This window comes from Barbus barbus (genome assembly GCF_936440315.1).
Source record: "Barbus barbus genome assembly, chromosome: 5".
In the NCBI taxonomy this organism is placed as follows: Eukaryota; Metazoa; Chordata; class Actinopteri; order Cypriniformes; family Cyprinidae; genus Barbus; species Barbus barbus.
In genome coordinates this window covers 8626850-8648914 of record NC_136733.1, presented here as the reverse complement: position 1 = coordinate 8648914, position 22065 = coordinate 8626850, and the positions used below count along the sequence as shown (strand labels likewise).

Genomic DNA, 22065 nt, shown 5'->3' with positions numbered 1-22065 from the left:
TTCTCAGGCTGATGCTGCTACCAGCTTCCTCCGTGCAGCTCGCTCAGGTAATCTGGAAAAGGCTCTAGACCACATCAAGAATGGCCTCGACATCAACACAGCCAATCAGGTAAGACTTCCTCAGCTCCCTCTATTCCTCAAGAGGAATACATTTGTCTGATAAATTGTCTGATTGGGTCATAGCCAGGCTTCAGGAGGTGAAATGTCTGTTTGTAGAAGTGAATCTTGAGGGGTGCCTTAGAAGACTAAATGTCCTCTCAGAGCTTTTGAAAGATGTGTTATTTCTAGTGATAAATCTAGAGCACACAGGGCCAGATGCTACTTTGCACTTTGCACACTTCATTATTTAAAATGATTTCATTAAAAATAAAAATGATTAAAAATAAAGCATCCAAAAGGGGATTTTCTCAGCAATGCCAGAGAAGAACCATTAGTGGTTCCCCAAAAAACAGTTCCACTTTTTTAGAACATTTTTAATAACCTGAAGACCACTATATAGAACCTTTTGGAATGGAAATATTCCACACCCTTAAAAATAAAGGTTTCAAAAGTTTGGTTCCCCAAATTTTTGGTTCTTTAAACAACCTTTCAGTGATCCATTCCTAAAAGAACAATTTGTTCCCTTAGTCCGAAGAACATTTTAAAAACCTGTTGTACAGTGGAAAGCTTGACAGAGAGCAACTGCAAGACAAGTCAGGGGTTTGGAATTGAACGCTATTCCCGGCCAAGCTTAGAGTGGTTTTCAACACCACAAAAACAGATGATGCCATCAATGCTATTCTTGGGTGATGAAGATCAGAACCGTATTCACAAAGATTTTTTAAGAGTTCTCCTAAATAGCAGTAGAATTTAACAATTTAACAATCCTTAACCTTTCACAGATTTATGAGCTGGTTTTAGGAGTTTCTGGTGATATAGGAGCTACTTTTAACCTTAAGATGTTTTGTGAAAATAGCTCAAGGAGAGCAGCTAAGTGTTCAGGTTTCATAATTGTTCTTCTTTGATGAACATGTTTAGCTCAACTTAATTTGTCATGCCAATTAAGAGTGTGCATACATTGTGCAAGCCTGACGGTTTCACCTGATATTTGTGTTAAAGTAGGCCTACCTAGTGGACCTCTGGGGAAAAATGATTGGAAGTAATTCTCTGTTTCCGTGCATGAATTCTGCACAGATTGTATTTTGTGTGTGTGCAGTAGATGCAATCAAGTCCATTTCTTTTCCCTTTAGCCTAGTTTGTACACTGACATTTTCTGCTGTGTTGTGGGCCTGCATGCATCAGAACAGCAGCAGTAATTGAAATGATAATGCCCTTTGATTAACAACTGCATGTGTTGTGAGTGATGACTTCAGCGCTTTACTCCATTTAGTCATCATACTGAAGCAAACGTGTGAGCAGGTCCACAGAGCTCTCTGGAGAGTGACCACGTCTACATGCACTGCTGAGCTCTTTCAAAAACCTGCTGCAAGACCCTTGAGCTAGGACACGTAGGCTTTACTGCAAAGACAAACAAACAGTACATTGATATGTGTACCTATACTTTCTATATTCTCTGCCTTAATATATTGTCCATTCAATTAAAAATGCATTTATCTTTTTATATACTAATTAAGAAAATATTTTGTTTGGATATTTGCATTTGTTTCGAATAGAACACTAGCAATCTGCTTAGAACTACCGTATACTGCCTTATATATATATATATGTTATATAATGCAGTATTCAAGATACTTTAGTATTATTCTTGGTATTACAACAGTATACTATTATAGTTTTTATTAATAGTTTGAATTAGCTTTTGTTTTTATATTTTCAGTTTTAAATTTTAAATTGTAGAAATTGTATTTGCTTATTTCATTATTATTATTATTATACAATTATTAAATATTACTAGTTAGGCTTAATTTTTTAGCTTAAAAATTTAGTTTTTATTTCCAATTAGCAATTTTAGTTTCTGATTTTCATGTGGCTTTAGTTTTTCATCTAATATTTATATTTTATTTTATTTCAGCTGTTCTGTCAGTATTCAATATATTGATTTACATCACATTAAACTACAGTAGCATGTGAAATCATATACTGTACATGTCTATTAATATTTACTGACTAATATAAAACACAGTTTTCAGTGACATCAGTGTCTTTATGTATATGACTGGCCATATAAGGTATGCAAGTTGATCAATCATCACACCTTTTCCAATGACAGAAACCCAGAGTTTGACATCTCCTCATCTCCATATGGCAACATTTGTTGTATGATATTCTGATGCAGGTTTATAACTTTTTGGAATTTCTTCATCCATCCATTCTTTTTCTTTTGTTCCTTCGTTTCTTTCTTTGAGTCACATTGAGATGGGGTGAGTGGTCTCTACACTCAGAGGGGATAATATCAGCAATGTGAGAAAGGTCCAACCTCACATGTCCTGTGAGGCTGAAGGAAGGCTGTGTGAGGTTAGACCTATCCCACATGGCCCGTATTCTTCCCAGCAGAGAGACCACCGGCCTGCCATCCACCTAAATCACCACCACCACTATCATCACCATCATCATCATCGGTTGATGTTATTTGCCGATGCTTCTGTGAGAGGCGGAGTGATCTACAAACCTTTCTCTTTGCGACGTTACCAGACCGCACTGACCGTTCGATTTGAGATTAGATCACGTCCAGAGTGAGTTTGCTCTGATGTCTCTTTCCCTTCACAGAATGGACTCAACGGGCTGCACTTGGCCTCGAAAGAAGGCCATGTTAAAATGGTGCTGGAACTACTGCACCATGGCATTGTTCTTGAGACGACCACAAAGGTAAGATTTAGAGCTAAAGTGGCCATTAAAAACTATTTGAACGTTAAATGCTAGAGCTTCTACCAGAATGAACTCTTCTGAATGGTTTCACATTTACATTTAACTAACTGATCTGAAAGTGAACTCAGTTCCCCTCAATTTTGTGCAAGTATCATAGCAGGCAGAGGAACCAAAAGAGAAATGCATCACATTAACTTTGAACATCATCTTTAATATGTTTCTCGAATGTTTGAGGAATATTGTGCTTGTGCTGTTTTTCCATTTGATGTTTTAACACTTTACAATAATTTGTTAACATTAGTTAACTACATTAGTTACCATACACTGACTAGATTAAAGAACTAAAGACAAATACCTTTAAAGCATTTATTAATCTTAATGTTAATTTATACATGTACTAATATGTTTTTAAAATCAAATGTTGTAAAAAATGTAATAATCCTGCCCTAATGGGAACAATTGTATTTTTATTAACCAACATTACAAAAGATTAATAAATACTGTAAAATATGTATTTCTCATAGTTAGTTAATTTTAGTTCATGTATTAACTAATGTTATCTAATGGGATCTTATTGAAAAGTGTTACCAATTTTATTTGATCTAATACAATGATATCCATAGATTTTAAGTGTGACGTAAGGTGTTCAAGTATTTTTGATTTTTTTCACATTCATGAAGCAGTTAAGAACTTACAAGAACTTAATTTTATCACATGTACCTTAAAAAACATTATGTGAAAGAAGTAAACTTTAGCATACTTTTAAAAAGAGTATGATATAATATACTTTGGCCACTTAACTGCATGTTATTTGTAATTAATTAAACTGATATTATAGTTTAAATTCATACAATTAGCTGAACTTTAAAGTGCTTTTTTGGACCCACTTAAGTAGGACTTGTGTACATCTTTTTATGTAATTTCATAATTACTTCTATTGTCTTTGAAATATGATTGTACAGACAAGCATATGGGGAACTAGAATATACTTTAATGTCATTTCAATTAAGCACACTACTTTTTCACCAGGAAATGATTTATTTTCAAAAAATGCATATGATTAGAAAACATGGTCTGTGTCATTAAATAAATATTTCTCTCATAGAAAGGAAATACTGCTCTTCACATTGCTGCGTTAGCTGGACAGGAACAGGTGGTCACAGAGCTGGTTAACTATGGAGCCAATGTCAATGCTCAGTCTCAGGTGGGCAAATAAGGTGTTGGTTACTAGTATTCAACTATCTGCGAGTATTCACCTACAGTAATGTTGACCTAAAGCACAATACATAATGGGGTTTATATGTTTTTTTTCTCCCCAGTTGGATGTCTTCATTTGAATAGTACAGTTATTTTGAATGTAAATAGTGTTGCTCTCCGAACTAAAATCTGTCTGCTTGTATTGTCATCTGTGTATTTGTGTGCTTGTGTTAGTTTGGTATTGTATCTGCATATGGGTGTTTATGTCTGTCTGCAACAGAAGGGCTTCACTCCTCTCTACATGGCTGCACAAGAGAATCACCTGGAGGTTGTGAAGTTTCTCCTGGATAATGGAGCCAATCAGACCATTCCAACTGAGGTAAATCTGCCCTTGTAAAAAAAAAAAAGTACACTTAAGCATACTTTTAAACAGAGTACTTAGAAGTACAACCTGAATGTAATTGTTTTTAGACACTTAACCTTTGAATAAAATGAAAATGTAATAACTTACTCTACTTGTATGTCATGTATAATCTTTTAGCATTAAGCCAACAAATATTGCACACCTCCCCTTAACCTGCCATTTTCACACAGGTTATTGAGAGAAATATGGATGTTCACGTTAAAAAATAAAAATAAAAAATAAAAAATCAGTAAATATGTGCCTTGTGTTTGTCTTTCTGGCAGGATGGCTTTACCCCTCTTGCTGTGGCTCTTCAGCAGGGCCATGAGAATGTGGTGGCCCTGCTCATCAACCACGGTACTAAGGGCAAGGTCCGCCTTCCTGCACTGCATATCGCTGCCCGAAACGATGACACCCGAACTGCCGCTGTGCTTTTGCAGAATGACCCAAATCCTGATGTCTTAAGCAAGGTTTGTGTAAACTGATGGAAAACCTTTTTATTGTTCTTTTCATATTATACAATGCATGGTTCTGCCTCCAATGCCTGATTATATATTTAATTGTATTTATTTTTAAATAAATAATAACATTTATTCAGCAAGTATGCATCAAAGGAACTGTGAGAAGTTTTGTGTATTTTAGCGATTTTGGAGTGAATGGAATTATCTTTAGTATGACTATCATAAATACATTTGATAGATACACGTGTGTTTGTTTCCTGCTGTAAAGCAATCTTCCCAATTCACTCACTTTCGTTCCTGTTCACCAAACTTACATACTCAAGGTAAAATAAATTATGTACAGTTGCTTTAAATGTATCAAATGTAACAGTAAAGAAAGACATTTATGATGCTATAAGGTTTCTATTTCAAATAAATCGTCTCAGGTTACGTATATAACCCTGGTTCCTTGAAGGGAACGAAACGCTGCGTCGAAACGCTAGGGGAATCACATGTGTAATCTCTGAATCACATGTGTAATCTGTCCAATGGAAGGGCGAGACGTCACGGGCGGGTGACGTAATCGACCAGGAAGCATAAAAGTACGTGCAGTGGAACCGTTGTTTGCATCTAGGAAGGAAGCAACCGCTCGCAGGGATGCCGGAAGTATGGCCTCGAGACACAGCGTCTCGTTCCCTTCAGGGAACCAGGTTTACATACGTAACCTGAGACGTTCCCTTCCAGGAACTCGAGCTGTGCCGAAACGCTAGGGGAACAAGATGCCCATGCCACCAGACTTCCAAGTCCCTGCCCTGTGTGTATCCCTCAGGAGCACAACGAGGGCGAGAGAAAAAAGGCCACGAGTGGCTAAAGTGAGCGGACCTGCATTACAAAGGCCAACTTCTGAGAAGTGAGTCTTGATCCCCGAGAAGGGGGAGAGCAGAGGACTCGAGGCTATGTAATAACATCCTGATCCACCACATAGCATAAGCTCTCTGGTCGGAGGCCTCAGCCTCTGGAGGAAACATGTAACTAGGGGGTACCTACCCACTGAGAGGCCACCGAGAAGCGTGTGGTAGGCCGAATAGCCACCACGTAAACCCTCAGGGTGGAGTGGGTTATCCCTGCGGAGAAACGGGCCTGCAGGAACTCCAGCACTGTACCAATCGGGCAGTCAACTGGGTTGAGGTGGCGGTCTCCGCACCATGAAGTGACAAGTTTCCACTTCAGGGCGTACAGTTTCCTTGTAGAGTGAGCTCTGGATTGGAGGATGGTCTCAGCAACCTCGGTTGAGAGACCGGAAGCTATGAGCTGTGCCTCCTCAGAGGCCATACCCACAGCTTCCACAGCTCCGGGCGAGGGTGGACTATAGTGCCCCCCGCCTGTGAGAGGAGATCTCTCCTGACAGGACTCTCCCATGGTGAGCCGTCGAGGAGAGAAATCAGGTCCGAGAACCATACTCGGCCCGGCCAGAACGGTGCTACCAGTAGTAGATTGACCTCGTCCCAGCGCACTTGGCATGGTCTCCCACATCACCAAGTGCCTACTGAGGAAACCAGTCTCGAGAGACTGGCCTCTGGTGCCCTGAAGCGGACGACCGGCAGGAGACGGCCGAACTAGCTACTCTAGAGACCCCCGCAGGGGTAGCGAGCTTCTCAGCTCCGCTACATTTCCGGGTGGACATAACTGAGAAAAGCGCTCGCTGGAGCCAGCTGCGCCCTGGAACTCTGGCAGGGTTGGCAAACTGGTCTTCCGGGGGAACTGAGGGGAGACGGACACCGTATAATGAGATGTAACCCGCTCTTCCCCTGGGCCACGCTCGTCAGAGCTTCTTGACCGAGGACCTCTTAGACTAAAGTACGGTCCGCAGATCCGGCTTAGCCTTAGAGGTCCCCGACCCAGAGCGCATCGGCCCCACCGCGGGGGAGCGCGAGTCACAACGCTCTGTTTCTGTGCCTCTCTGATGAGGAGCTGGCACACGGCGAGGGCTGCTCCCGCCCAGCAACCCCCTGAGCTAGAGATCGGCTAGGGAGGAACCGCTGGAACGCCGCCACTTGTTTATGGGCCTCCTGGTACCTGTCGACGACGGAATTGACGGCGTCGCCGAACTGGCCAGAAGGCGCAAACGGGGCATCCATGAGGAAGACCCTATCTTCTCCTTCACGTCAGATAGGGTCAACCACAGCCAGCGTTTCTACGGCGCTCAGAGATCAGCAGATTTCAGCTCCTCTCCCTCATCTAGCTCTTTAAGCAGGTACATCGGCTTGGTACGCCTGTAACACTTCCTTGGTGTGCAGACACGCACCAGCCTGACCTGTAGCCGCGAGCCTTCAGAGACGACGCCGCCCCAGGGGACAGATAGCTCGCAAATGTCTGTTCCACCCAGGGCATCGCTTCTGATGTGAATGAGAATGACATAATGCCTCGGCAACGCGCGCTGCAACAGCTAGCTCTCACTCAAAGGGGGAAGAACCGCACCGCGGGCTTCCAGCCCTGAGCGAGAGTGCTAGATCTGGGGAATGCAGGAGGAGATAGGGTGAATCCGTCTCCAACCCGTCCGCCAGATCCATGTTGCGATCCCCGCGATCTCACTCGAGAAGCACCATCAGCCCCTTATCTTTAGAGCTGACAGAGCGAATATAATGATGTCGTCATTCATAATATGCTTGTGCAAACACTGCAGCTTTACAAAGCTCACCGACGTCCTTCATGTCCACCTCCTCAGCGGAAGACAGACGGAGCATCGAGCCCTCTCTCTAGGGGGAAGAAACCGCGGGGCGGGCTTCCGATCCCAGAGAGCGGGCGCTGGATCTGATGGGAAAGGAAGAAGATAGGGGATCGATGTGCGATTCCCACGAGCGCAGCTGCCGCTCCGCCTTTTTGTCTTTTTCTTCGGCAGAAGCGGGACCGGCACCGCGAGGAACGCTAGTGAAAGCTCACTCCTTAAATAGAGCCTTCCGAGAGCAAGCAGCAACAAACGCTCACAAAGAGGCCTCGAGAGCTGACTGTGCGTGCTCTGCTCTCAAGCAGACCACACACGGACTGTGTGTATCCCCAGCAGTGATGTAACGTTTGCAGGGAGGAACATACAGCCTGTAATGCGATCTGCTCTCGCCCAAGTGCTTGCACACATTGTGGAGCTTATTTCAAGTGATTGTGAGGGACAAACAAAACTAAATAAGACTCACAACACAGTCCAACAGACACACACACACAGATTACACATGTGATTCAGAGCGCGGTCACGCTGAAGACGTTCCCCTAGCGTTTCGACGCAGCTTGAGTTCCTGGAAGGGAATCTGTTCTTTTGAACTTCCTGTTCATCAAAGAATCCCGATCAAAGTTTCAAAATATTCAGAATATGATGCAGAACAACTGTTTTAAGCATTGCTAAAAAGAAAAAAAAAAAAAAAAAAAAATGTTGCAGCAGATCAACATATCAGAATGATTTCTGAATGATCATGTGACATTAGAGTAATGACTCTGAAAATTCAGCTTTGCCTCACAGGAATAAATTACGTTTTAAAATATATTGAAATAGAAAGCAGCTATTCCAAATGGTAATAATATTTCATAATATTATCGTTTTTTAATCAAATACTCCAATACTTTGAAACTCTTTTCAAAAACATGAGCAAACTTTTGAACAGTAGTGCATACAGTTAATGGATTTTTACAATGATCATGAAGCAATCAGAGTAACAACTGTATTTTACAAGGAAAAGCGTGCTGGTTACTTACTCAGTATCCCATGATCCTCTGCAGACAGGCTTCACACCACTCCATATCGCAGCCCACTATGAAAACCTGAATGTTGCCCAGCTACTTCTAAACAGAGGAGCTGATGTGAACTTCACACCCAAGGTCTGTCTTTTAAATATTTCTACACTGAACTTCTGCCTGAATACAGTTAAATACAAACTAGTGTGGCCTTCTTTCAGAATGGGATCACACCTCTACATATTGCATCCAGGAGAGGAAATGTTATCATGGTCAGACTTCTGCTGGACCGAGGAGCAAAGATTGATGCTAAGACAAAAGTATGTTTTAAAAATACAGTTCTAAACTTTAATGACAGAGAATTTGTATACACATTTGTTGTTCTTTAATTTTTATCACAGGATGAGTTGACTCCTCTACACTGTGCTGCCAGAAATGGCCATGTGAGAATAATCGAGATTCTTTTGGACCAAGGAGCCCCAATACAGGCCAAGACCAAAGTAGGCGTACACCCAAATTACATATAGCCACAAGAAAGAAAGACCCACAGCAACTCACAAACTTTTGAATAATTTGAAGAAGAATTTGGTAGTGAGTCAATTACATAAAGTTTAAGCTCTTTTTCTAATGAGGCTTCTATTTTGTAAGAATTTATCTATAAACCTGACATTTTTGGATTAATTACATTCTGACAACATTCCGATTGACACTGTGGTTCCCAATATACTGTGTCAGCAGTGCAAATGTAATAAAATGCAATAATTAAAAACAACTTTACAAATCCATTTTAAAAATATTTAGGCCTAAATTTAAGATTTATGTATTTGAATTGCATATAAAATATCCATTTGGATTACACAGTTTTAACCTAAACAAACTAATAAATTCAATGTGATGCATATTTGTCAGTTTATAATCAAAATGTACATGAACGAAACAGATAAGAAATAGGTTAATATTAAAAATCATATTTTCAAAATGCATTTTTTCAATTTACTTGAATCAGTCGAAATCTGTTTATTGCAAAAACAACGAAATTTATTTAGTTAGAAAAGTATGAATGTGGTTACTAGCTGAGGAACGATCAATATTCAGTTACTGTAGTTCAAATATGAGATTGAAAATTAATTTATTGACAATAAATATATAAACCTGGTTACTGTGAATTTAAAAACTTCTTCAGAATTCTGACCTGTCTCCTTTCTGTTTTATTGCCAAATATGCATTACATTAAGTTATTAGTTTGCTAATGTTACATTTACATTAACATTTAGTCATTTAGCAGACGCTTTTATCCAAAGCGACTTACAAATGAGGACAATAAGAGCAACAACATGCAAGTGCTATGACAAGTCTCGGTTAGTCTAACGCAGTACACACAGCAAGGTGTTTTTTTTGTTTTTTTTTAAACAAGTAGGTAGAATAGAAAAAAGAAAGCTAGTGTTAGGCTAGCAGTTAGAGAATAAATATGCAATTGATAGAGGGTCAAGTGTGTGTGGGTTTTTTTTTTTTTATAAAAAGGCAGATAGATAAAATAGAATTAGAATTGAAAGTGTTAAGAGTTAAAGGGTCAAATAAAGATGGAAGAGGTGTGTTTTAGCCGTTTCTTGAAGATGGCTAAGGATTCAGCTGCTCGGAAAAACTGTTAAATTTCAATTCAATTAAATGTTTAAAGCTGTTAAACAAATCTAAATGGATGGATACTTTATATGTAATTCAAATAAAATAATGCATAAATCTTAAATAAAGTAATAATATTCAACAACCTTAAAACACATCAAAAAATTATGTAAGACAGAACAAGTAATACGAATGAAAAAACCCTACCTGATTGCCATAAATTTGAAAGAAAATACCATTGGCAGCTCTAAATATTCCCATATGTTCACTGCACAGAATGGCCTTTCTCCAATACATATGGCAGCCCAGGGAGATCATTTGGATTGTATCAGACAGCTATTACAGTACAATGCCGAGATTGATGACATCACTCTAGACCACCTGACCCCACTGCATGTGGCAGCACACTGTGGACATCATCGTATGGCCAAGGTGCTCCTGGATAAAGGAGCCAAACCAAACACCCGTGCTTTGGTTAGTACACATTTAAAAGAAACGCATGGTACAACACATGTACAGGTGCATCTCAATAAATTAGAATGTCGGGGAAAAGTTCATTTATTTCAGTAATTCAACTCAAATTGTGAAACTCGTGTATTAAATAAATTCAGTGCACACAGACTGAAGTAGTTTAAGTCTTTGCTTCTTTTAATTGTGATGATTTAGGCTCACATTTAACAAAAATCCACCAATTCACTATCTCAACAAATTAGAATACTTCATAAGATCAATAAAAAAAAAAAAATTTTAGTGAATAGTTGGCCTTTTGGAAAGTATGTTCATTTACTGTATATGTACTCAATACTTGGTAGGGGCTCCTTTTGCTTTAATTACTGCCTCAATTCGGTGTGGCATGGAGGTGATCAGTTTGTGGCACTGCTGAGGTGGTATGGAAGCCCAGGTTGCTTTGATAGCGGCCTTCAGGTCATCTGCATTGTTGGGTCTGGTGTCTCTCATCTTCCTCTTGACAATACCCCATAGATTCTCTATGGGGTTCAGGTCAGGCGAGTTTGCTGGCCAATCAAGCACAGTAATACCATGATCATTGAACCAGCTTTTGGTACCTTTGGCAGTGTGGGCAGGTGCCAAGTCCTGCTGGAAAATGAAATCAGCATCTCCATAAAGCTTGTCAGCAGAAGGAAGCATGAAGTGCTCTAAAATTTCCTGGTAGATGGCTACGTTGACTGTGGACTTCAGAAAACACAGTGGACCAACACCAGCAGATGACATGGCAGCCCAAATCATCTCAGACTGTGGAAACTTCACACTGGACTTCAAGCAACATGGATTCTGTGCCTCTCCACTCTTCCTCCAGACTCTGGGACCTTGATTTCCAAATTAAATGCAAAATTTACTTTCATCTGAAAAAAGGGCTTTGGACCACCGAGCAACAGTCCAGTTCTTTTTCTCTACAGCCCAGGTAAGACACTTCTGACGTTCTCTCTGGTTCAGAAGTGGCTTGGTAGCTCTTTTCCTGAAGACGTCTGAGCGTGGTGACTCTTGATGCACTGACTCCAGCTTCAGTCCACTCCTTGTGAAGCTCTCTCAAGTGTTTGAATCAGCTTTGCTTGACAGTATTCTCAAGCTTGCAGTCATCCCTGTTGCTTGTGTACCTTTTCCTATCCAAATTCTTCCTTCCAGTCAACTTTGCATTTAATATGCTTTGATACAGCACTCTGTAAACAGCCACACCTTTCAGTAATGACCCTCTGTGACTTACCCTCTTTGTGGAGGGCGTCAATGTTCGTCTTCTGGATCATTGCCAAGTCAGCAGTCTTCCCCATTATTGTGGTTTCAGAGAACAAGAGATACCCGGAATTTATACTGTAGGAATGGTCATTAATTGAAACTCAAATGTAAATATTCTAATATTTTGAGATGCTGATTTTTGAATTTCATGAGCTGTAAGCTCTAATCATCAAAATTAAAACAAAAAAAAACAGTTTTTAAATGTTTTCCTTTACATTCAATTAATCTAAAATATATGAAAGTTTCACTTTTTGAAATAACTTACAAGAAAAAATTAACTTTTTCACGACATTCTAATTTATTGAGATGCACCTGTACATTATAATATTGTTGTTTTGAAATATCTAGAAGCTGTTTACTTATAAATATCTCATGACATTCTTAGAATGGTTTCACGCCACTCCATATTGCCTGTAAGAAGAACCACATGCGTGTAATGGACCTACTCTTTAAGCATTCTGCATCCCTGGAGGCTGTAACCGAGGTGAGCAACAGTATAATTTCACAGTAGAACATCAATTAAGAACGAAAACAAGGATGAAATTCACAATAAAAGTGCCCCAAAACATAAAACAGATACAGTGGTCATTTAGGATAGCATTTCAACTCAAGAACAATAAAAAATACACATTTAAATGGAATAGTTCACTTCAAAATGAAAATGTGTAGATGAGTTTGTTTCTTCATGGGGACAGATTTGGAGAAATGTAGCATTACATCACTTACTCACCAATGGATCCATTTCAGTGAATGGGTGCCGTCAGGAAGAGAGTCCAAACAGCTGATAAAAACGTCACCATAAGAAATCCCCACGATTTAGCAAATGCGCTTTTTTTGGGGTGAAATATTCCCTTAAGTAGCATTTACTTATTGATTAGAGCAAGGTCTAGTATTGCGATCTATGTAAACATTTCATGCAGCCATAATTTCAGTCTGTTTGCTTTCTGTCCAACAGTCAGGACTGACCCCACTGCATGTGTCCTCCTTCATGGGTCATCTGAATATAGTGAAGATACTGATGCAAAAAGGAGCTTCGCCACATGCCTCAAATGTGGTAAGCAATATCAGTATCAATAACAGTTAAAGGTGCACACTGAAGTATGTTACAATGAGGCCACGTAGACATGGAATTTCACCTTTTGAAAGCAACATCTACTTTCATTTCTTATTGAATATGTTTTGACTGCAAGCTGTGCTTGTACTCTAATCTTACTGTATGTGATCACGTACCTGTATGTTAATGTGTATTTGTAGAAAGTTGAAACACCTCTGCACATGGCATCTCGAGCTGGTCACTGTGAAGTTGCTGAGTTCCTGTTGCAGAATGCAGCTCCAGTGGACGCCAAAGCCAAGGTACATTTCATTGAAGTTTTTTTTTTTTTTTTTTTTTAGTTTGACATTTAATTAAATTTAGGTTTGTTTTTACTGTATAAATGGGGTTTATTTGAAGCTTAGCCAAGCAAAATGAGAGAGAAAAAAGTTGTTTAAATAATACAATAGTTCACAGAAAACAGCTAAATAACCATTTATTTAAAGTGCATTTTAATTTTAGTCTATTTGAAGATCATAGTTCCCATTTTAAACCTGTTTTTGTTCAAATGTCTAAAAGCAAATATCACTCCCCACAGAACAAAATAAGTTTAAATTTTAAATTTTTTAAATTAACCCACTATGGTATGCAATATGATATCAGTGAGGAATAATTATTTATGTTTTTCTAGCTGGACACTAAATTGGACACTATAACAATACCAATAAACATTTTCATTTTTTATGCAGAAAAAATAAATATATTTATTGAAAACATAAATTTATTTAACCAAACACTTGAACAAACAGATTTTATTTAGTTTTTAATCTATTGCACATCTCATATTAAATAAAAAGTAACATTTCATATCCAGCTGTTGCTCTCAGGCAACACTGTACCATCGTGAATCACAGGTATAACTAAACTATTGTATCTGTTATCATACCAAAACATTATAATCAGTGTTGTTTCAAAGTAGAAAATGAAAAATCATCATAACCTTATCCTAATATGCACCTTATCCTTACAAGCATGCACACACAAGCACATGCATGTAAAATCTCCTTCACTAATGACACCTCATTGCTTGTGAAAGCTGAGGAAGCAATTCCTCTCAACAGAAAAATCATAATATGTGCAGATTTAGTATGCAAATTACTATTCTTACAAATACATTACAAAATCATGCCCAAATACAAATACATTCAGATAACCCTAACTATTTTACTTTTTACTTTCCAATGAAGGTGAAAAAAAGCACTTTTCATTTAACAAAATATGGAGTCATGTGACATACTGTATGCACATGTCCTGAAAGTGGAAACAAAATGGACCCCCTGTGGATCATGTGACCACTTTTTTGTATTTTAATTTATTAGTATTTGACTTCTCCTTCCCTGAGATAGCACTGATCAATTAAATGGGGGTCTCGTTATATGTAAAAATAAATAAATAAATAAATAGGATGTGTTGCCTGGAGGCAACACGGTACCTATTAAATAAAAAATTTAAGGTTTAAACCAAATTAAATATAATGTGAGGAAAACAAATATATTTGTCTGTCATTTCTTTTTTAAGTTGGTCCAAAGTATCATTTGTTTCAGTGTCACTCTTATTTTTATTTTTATTTTTAAATGCATCACTTATCGAAAACTTGATATCAACCTGGTCCTATCCATCAGGATGACCAGACGCCGCTACACTGTGCCGCCCGCATGGGCCACAACGAGATGGTGAAGCTGCTGTTGGAGCACAAGGCAAACCCCAACTCCACCACAACAGCAGGACACACTCCACTGCACATCGCTTCCCGTGAGGGACACACACAAACTGCCAGCATCTTACTGGACAAGAATGCCCAGCTCACTAAAATGACCAAGGTACAGTGCTGCCCAAAACCAAGATCACCTGCTTATTGTATTAAAATTGTTGAGACTCTCTCTTGAAACCGTAATGCTGTTTGATTGGTGCCATGCAGAAAGGCTTCACTCCCCTTCATGTAGCAGCCAAATATGGGAAGTTGGATGTAGCAGTGCTGCTTTTAGAGAAAGGAGCCAACCCAAATGCTGCAGGAAAAGTATGAATCAGCTGCACGCATGCATGTGTTTATATGTATTTATAGAATGTTATTCTGTCTGATGAAACGTTATTAGCATTAATGGTTGACCAAATGTGTAAACCGACACAACCAAGTAATTCAAATGAAGTCAGCAACTATAATCTTATTACAATTGAACGTGTTCTATAGTTCTATCCATTGATGATGCTGTTGGTTGATTTTAAAACCGATAATTTTAAGATGTCCAAATGATCTATCACCACTCTTGTGAAAAAGTACACTTTAGTATACTTTTAAAAAGAGTAGGCCTACTTAATATGGAAATAATGTACTAAAGAGTGAAATTAATGTAATGTTTTTAGACACTTAATTGAACGTTAATTGCAATGAAATGAAAATGTAGTTTAAATTTATGTTACATGCAGTTAGCTGAACTTTTGTTCAGCCGAGTGCTTTTTAAACCCCTTAAGTACATCGTATATGCAATTTAGTAATATCTTATATTGTCTTTTGAAATAAATGTAAAGTGTACTGATGAATGTACTGACAAGCGTTTATGGTAAAATTAATATATATACTTAATAATAATATACTTTAAAGTAATTTTGTTTAATTTTTTGTATTAAATATTACTATTATATTAATAATAGTATATTAGTTACTTTCCTTTACATCTGCTTTAGCGTGTTAGTCAATACATCAAAATACTTGTACTTCTTTAAAGCACAACAAAAGATGAATAAAACTTACCTTAAAATTACAAAGTTCACTTTCTAAAGTGTACTTAAGTGTTAAGACACTACCATGAAAAGTATCTCTCTGTAATTACACTTAAGTGGCCTTTATGTTGAATTAATATTATATTATCTGCAAGTACGTTTTTTAAATGTACTTTTATAATTTGAAGTACAATACAAGTGCACATTCACTTTTTTTACAAAGGGCGTGGTATTGTTTTATCATTCATACTGTATCTATTGCATTTTCATTTGATTTTATTGATGGTGGTGAAGTACGGTGTCTTCTCCTTTATAGGTTGGACTCACACCGTTGCATGTGGCCGTCCATCATAACAACCTTGATGTGGTCAATCTTTTGCTCAGTAAAGGTGGATCACCACACAGTGCCGCTCGGGTATGACACTATTTATCGCCCTGCTTAAAAATACTCTTAGTCTTAATCATTATTTTGAGGTATTTTTTTCTAGCCACAAAGTGCATTAACTTGTTAACTTGCTCATTTTTTTTTCTCCACAGAATGGCTACACTCCGCTCCACATTGCTTCCAAACAGAACCAGGTGGAGGTAGCGAGCAGTTTACTGCAGCATGGAGCTTCTGCCAATGCTGAGTCATTGCAAGGGGTCACACCGTTACACCTAGCCTCCCAAGAGGGCCAATCTGACATGGTGTTGCTGCTTATCTCAAAGCAGGCCAACGTAAATCTGGGCAATAAGGTAACATCACAAAAGTTTTCCCGCTTCCAAAAGCAATTTAAGTGATGAAAAGAGCAGAAACAAAACAAATTTACATTTTCTTGAATGTGCGCATTTGCATGGCAGCAAAAAGAAGAATCACGAGGATTCACATTTTTACTTGATCATTTGAGATAAAAGAACTTGATGTTCTAAGTGAGGTGCACTCTCAGGGAAAAGGGATCTAAAGCTGACACTGATTAAGAACCTTTTCAAAAGCATGCACATATTTCAAAATAGTTCCTTATTTAGCGATTCATGCACTGCCCACTGATAAATGAAAGGCAAAATGAAATGGCTTAATTTGCTGCTCTTAGTTTTTGAAGGATGGAGAGGTAAAATAAAAATATAAAATAAATAAATAAAGCTGCTTCTGTGTCAGATTGTAAAATCTGCACCTCTCTAAAGAAAATAGCAATTAAGAACATCACACATCAATATGCAAATATTGCAATGGTAACACAAAATGGTATTTGTTAACATTAGTTCATGCATTTGTTAACATTAATGAGCAAGATCTTTATATACCAGTGTTTAATGTTAATTTGTGAATATACTAATGCATTTTGTAACATTTATATCTTAAAGTAGTTAATGCATTATCTAACACACACTAACAATAAACAAGATCTGTTTAGAGTTAATATTTGTTATTATTAAAGTTACTAACATATATTAATGTATTTCTAAACATTAATAGCTTAATTTTGCTATTTGTTAATGCATTAGTTAATGTGAACATACATGAACACCTCTTTTCAAGCTGAACCTCTCTTAACATTATAAACACACATGCACGCATTGTGAATAGCATGCAATATCTTGCTTTATGTCCATATATTGACACACGTCTCTTGTATCTCCTCAGAATGGTCTGACTCCTCTTCACCTCGTGGGTCAGGAGGGGCATGTTGGCATTGCTGATATACTAGTGAAACATGGGGCATCCGTCTACGCTGCCACACGAGTAAAAACTTGCATCTCTTACAATGAAATACAATGTTTTTTTTTCTACGGAGTGTACATAAAGATTCACATTAATATTGATAATAATAATCATTGTTGATTTATTCTTCAGATGGGTTACACTCCACTTCATGTGGCTTGTCATTATGGCAATATCAAGATGGTGAAGTTCCTCTTACAGCAACAGGCCAATGTAAACTGCAAGACCAGGGTAAATGAAAGATTGGTTTTGCTTTGTTTAGCATTGCAAGTTGTTTCATTTTTCAAATTACTGTAGATGTTCTTCCTTAAATTTGTATTCCTTGGAATCAGTTTGTTTATTTTCGCGCACAATAAGACAATATTGGGATCTGAAACTCTGGAAGAGACACATTTGAGGAGCAAGAGAAGCGATTTTTCTTTCTTATGAAGTCTGACTGTGAGTCTGTCCTCTTTTTGGGACTGTTAGATGGGATATACGCCGCTACATCAGGCTGCTCAGCAGGGCCATACGGACATTGTGACGCTTCTCCTCAAACATGGCGCACAACCAAATGAAATTACGTCTGTAAGAGTCCAACCTCTTTTAAATGCTTACCATAATTTTAAAATATGTTGGACGCTGACAAATGCACACAAAAACATTTCCGTCTCCTACAGAATGGCACGTCAGCTCTTGCCATCGCAAAGCGCCTTGGATACATCTCAGTCATTGATGTGCTCAAGCTGGTCACTGAAGAGACAGCTACCATGGTGAGTTGCAGCTTTCACAAAATTTATCTCATACAATGGCTCCTGTAAAATAAATTAAAAAGACTATGTAGAAAGTGTTTTAATGAACATTTTCCTTTAAGACCACCACAGAAAAGCATCGCATGAGTTTCCCTGAGACAGTTGATGAGATCTTGGATGTGTCTGAAGATGAAGGTAAATCAGTTCTCTGTTTAATATCATATGCTCTGTTTGAGACTTGTTAGCATCATTTCATTAGAATTACAAGACATGGAATAATTTAATTTCTTTAAATGAGTGGGCATTTAAAGAGCATCCTGCTCTTGGTTTTTCTAGGAATTGCACAGCTTACATTAGGTATGAATTTCCCTTTCTTCTTTGTGCGGTGACCATTGTCAGTGACTTCATTTCAAGCACACACACAAACACTGTCATTCTCTGGTGCACTTTGAAAATGATTATGGATGTGTCATTAGCATGTGTGCATTGATGTTAATAAGCCTGCTTTTATTCCTGAAGGTATCTAACTGTTCCAGAACACTTAACTGTCCCACTAACCTGCTACATCTCCTTTTTCATTTTTTTCTGAAGTAGCACAGATTTAGTTCTCTCTGTAAAACAATTATCATGCACTGTGGTGGTTCATGGTCAATATTGGGGGGGGGGGGGGGGGGGGGGGGGGGGTGTTAATGTATTTTTATATATTAATTTACATTTGAAATGGGTAGTATTTTTGTCTTTTTGTCCAGTAACACATTTATTTATAAAGTTATTTGAGAAGCAAAACTGCATAAGATAAGACATAATACTTAACAAATTTAATTAGAGATAAAGTCTCTGAAAGTGTTATCTTGTGCAGTTTTGCTTATGAAATAAATTTACAAGACAGAAATGCTGATTAAGTACTTATAAATATAGTATCACTACATTATATTCATGAATTTGTTAATTTCTTCAGAATTATGATTGGCAAAATCTGTACAAAGTGTCACACCACTTTTTTAAAGAGTGTATTGTAGAATCAACTTGTCATATAAAATCTGGTTTTATACTGTGGACAGTACTACATTTCAGCTCCAGGTGTTATTACAGAGTTTAAAGGTGTGTTTACATAATGTCCTGAAAATGTTTCACATGCATCCAGGCTCTCACATGGATGTGCTTCACATGGCTGTCTTATGCAAATCCAATGCTAAAAATTAAGATTCATCATTCAGTGTATATATTGACTATATACATTTGCTATACAATATGCTATATTTAGCATATGTGTTTATATATACTAGGCACACAAACACTAGATACAATATAAAAACTTTTTTTAATTTGGCTTTAAGGTTCCATTGAAGCCTGCTTGAACTTTTTGGTTTTGAAATGCTTGTTTGTTGATTAAGTAAAAAAAATAATTTAAAAAATTGCATTTTCATGCTCTACCAATTACATAGTGTTTGCAAAACAATTTCCCAAAAGGATGATTTATAAAGACCTTAATGAACACAATTAAGATTAACGTTTCCTTAATGAAAACAAGCACAGTTTACATACTGTATGACTACACATTTAGCAGCATGATAACAGTAGAGGCAGTGTGTTTTGAAGGTCATGCATGCCTCTGATTTGTAGTTAATTTAATATTATATTAACCCCCCCCACACACACACACAGTTTTCTCATGAATTTGCTTTGATATGTTTTGTTGCAGTTTGTCCATCACAAATATTTACTTTTTCTTCATTCTTACTCATTTGCAATCAGTGTTGGGGAGGTTATTGCAAAAAGTAATTAGTCAATACATGCTAATTACTTTTTATACATTGTAACAAAAGACATTCGAACAGTAATCATGTCACGTCAATTTCAACAGCTTTTGGACAATTAAAGGTATACCAAATTGTCAGTTCTGTATTTGTTTAGTTTACAGGTTTTTCAACCAGTTGAAATGAATCGTAATCACTTTTGTTCAAAATGTTACATTTAGGTTATAAATTAAGGGAAAGGAGAAAGGGAAGTGGTGTGTGGCCAAGTATGGTGACCCATACTCGGAATTTGTGCTCTGCATTTAACCCATCCAAGTGTACACAGTAGTGAACATACACCCGGAGCAGTGGGCAGCCATTTATGCTGCGGCGCCCGGGGAGCAGTTGGGGGTTTGGTGCCTTGCTCAAGGGTCTCACCACAGTCGTGGTATTGAGGGTGGAGAGAGTGTTGGTTATTCACTCCCCCACCTACAATCCCTGCCAGACCTGAGACTCAAACCCACGACCTTCAGGTTACAAGTCCAACCCTCTATCATTTAGGCCACAACTGCCCAATCATTGTTCATTAAAATTGTAAATGCAATGTAATGACAAAGTAATTGTGACGGTGATTACTGAAAGTTCTGATCTGATTACATTACTGCATTACTTTCCCTTTAAAAAAAGTACTGTGGCAGTACCATGGTACAGTGTTGGTTATACCATTGTCCTTTGCTATACCATGGTGCTGAATGAATACCATGGTGATTACATAGTACTCAGGTACTTAAAAAGAACGTTGTTAGTACCATGGTACTTCTTTGTCATTGTCATAACATATTACACTCACTCAACAGCTCTCAATCCATTTATATCCTCTCCATATTGTCCTGTCAGTGTTCATTTCCAGTTGAAGGCATGTTTTTCACTAAATCTTCTTTTTTCTCTTTTCTTTTCTTTTCTCATCCCCTCATTGCGGCAGGCGAGGAGCTGCTGGGAAACGAAGGTGCCAGGTATTTGAAGATGGAGGACTTAAAGGACCATGATGAGGATTTCCTTTCCCCCAAGAATGTTCTAGAGTACGAGGGAGAGTTGCAGTGATGATGTTGAAGATGATTTAGATTTAACAAGAAGAGACACATAAAGTAGAGGGGATCTAAATTCATAATGTTGCTGGAAGAAATTAACTAGAATGTTTCAAACTAGACTGAATAGAAAAGATCTGAGCCCAAACTGAGGAAAGGCCACCGAGATGAATTATGATAGGACCGGGGAACTTTCATTTACATATTCCTTTGTGTCAGACTTATTTCTAACTTGTGTTTCTTAGGAATAATTCTCCAGCTATTCCAAGGATCCCTTGTGTGTCTCCTGAAACAGTCAGGCTGAAAGAACATGAAATGGAGCAGGTGAATGAAACAAGTGCTTGGTAGTTTCATATGTTTCATTTTACAAGTGTCTTTGACTCCTATACTTGCATTTAAAAATGTCAAAAGTTTGGTGTCACCAAGTTTTTTTTTGTATATATATATATATAGACTTTTATTCAGCAAGGACACATTAAATAGATTTTAAATAGAAGATTTCTATTTCAAATAAATGTTGTTTTTTTGAACTTTCTATTCATCAAAGAATCCTGAAAAATGCATCAGGGTTTCCACAAAAATATGAAGCAGCAAATTTTCAACACAAATGTTTTTTTAGCAGCAAATCAGCATATTAGAATGATTTCTCAAGGATCGTGCGACACTGAAGACTGGAGCAGCAATGCAGAAAATTCGGCTTTAATCACAGGAATAAATTACATTTTAATATGTATTACAGTAGAAAACATTTATTTTAAACTGTAATGTCTCACAGTATTACTGTATTTACTGTCTGTTTGATCAAATAAATGCAGCCTTGGTGAGCAGAAGCGACTCCATATCATAACATTCTTTGAAGTACCTTGGATTAGCATATGTAACCCTGGACCACAAAACCAGTCTTAAGTCGCTGGGGTATATTTGTAGCATACATTATATCCTAATGATTTTTGCCATAAAAGAAAAAAAGTAAAGATCATGTTCCAAGATATTTTGTAAATTTCTTACCATAAATATATCAACTTCATTTTTTATTAGTAATATGCATTGCTAAGAAATTAATTTAGACAAC

General features: G+C 37.7%; 1 protein-coding gene across 12 annotated transcripts in view; it reads left to right on the top strand.

Annotated features, from left to right (window-relative positions):
* The window catches only part of LOC306869591 (ankyrin-1-like), an 84181-nt gene that overhangs the window by 5940 nt on the left and 56176 nt on the right, over positions 1-22065 (top strand). For 8 of the 12 annotated variants that reach the window (XM_079416380.1, XM_079416376.1, XM_079416375.1 and 5 more), the window contains exons 2-24: positions 8-109; positions 2707-2805; positions 3911-4009; positions 4283-4381; positions 4690-4875; positions 8611-8709; positions 8787-8885; positions 8967-9065; positions 10462-10659; positions 12320-12418; positions 12890-12988; positions 13189-13287; positions 14647-14844; positions 14943-15041; positions 16059-16157; positions 16280-16477; positions 17364-17462; positions 17574-17672; positions 17910-18008; positions 18101-18193; positions 18295-18367; positions 20891-20987; positions 21239-21317. In XM_079416380.1, the coding sequence (XP_079272506.1) occupies positions 8-109; positions 2707-2805; positions 3911-4009; positions 4283-4381; positions 4690-4875; positions 8611-8709; positions 8787-8885; positions 8967-9065; positions 10462-10659; positions 12320-12418; positions 12890-12988; positions 13189-13287; positions 14647-14844; positions 14943-15041; positions 16059-16157; positions 16280-16477; positions 17364-17462; positions 17574-17672; positions 17910-18008; positions 18101-18193; positions 18295-18367; positions 20891-20987; positions 21239-21317 (2610 nt within the window). Of the gene's footprint in view, positions 1-7; positions 110-2706; positions 2806-3910; positions 4010-4236; positions 4382-4689; positions 4876-8610; positions 8710-8786; positions 8886-8966; positions 9066-10461; positions 10660-12319; positions 12419-12889; positions 12989-13188; positions 13288-14646; positions 14845-14942; positions 15042-16058; positions 16158-16279; positions 16478-17363; positions 17463-17573; positions 17673-17909; positions 18009-18100; positions 18194-18294; positions 18368-20890; positions 20988-21238; positions 21318-22065 lie in introns of all 12 variants that reach the window. The other 4 variants (XM_079416382.1, XM_079416373.1, XM_079416378.1 and 1 more) reach the window with 3 other exon arrangements.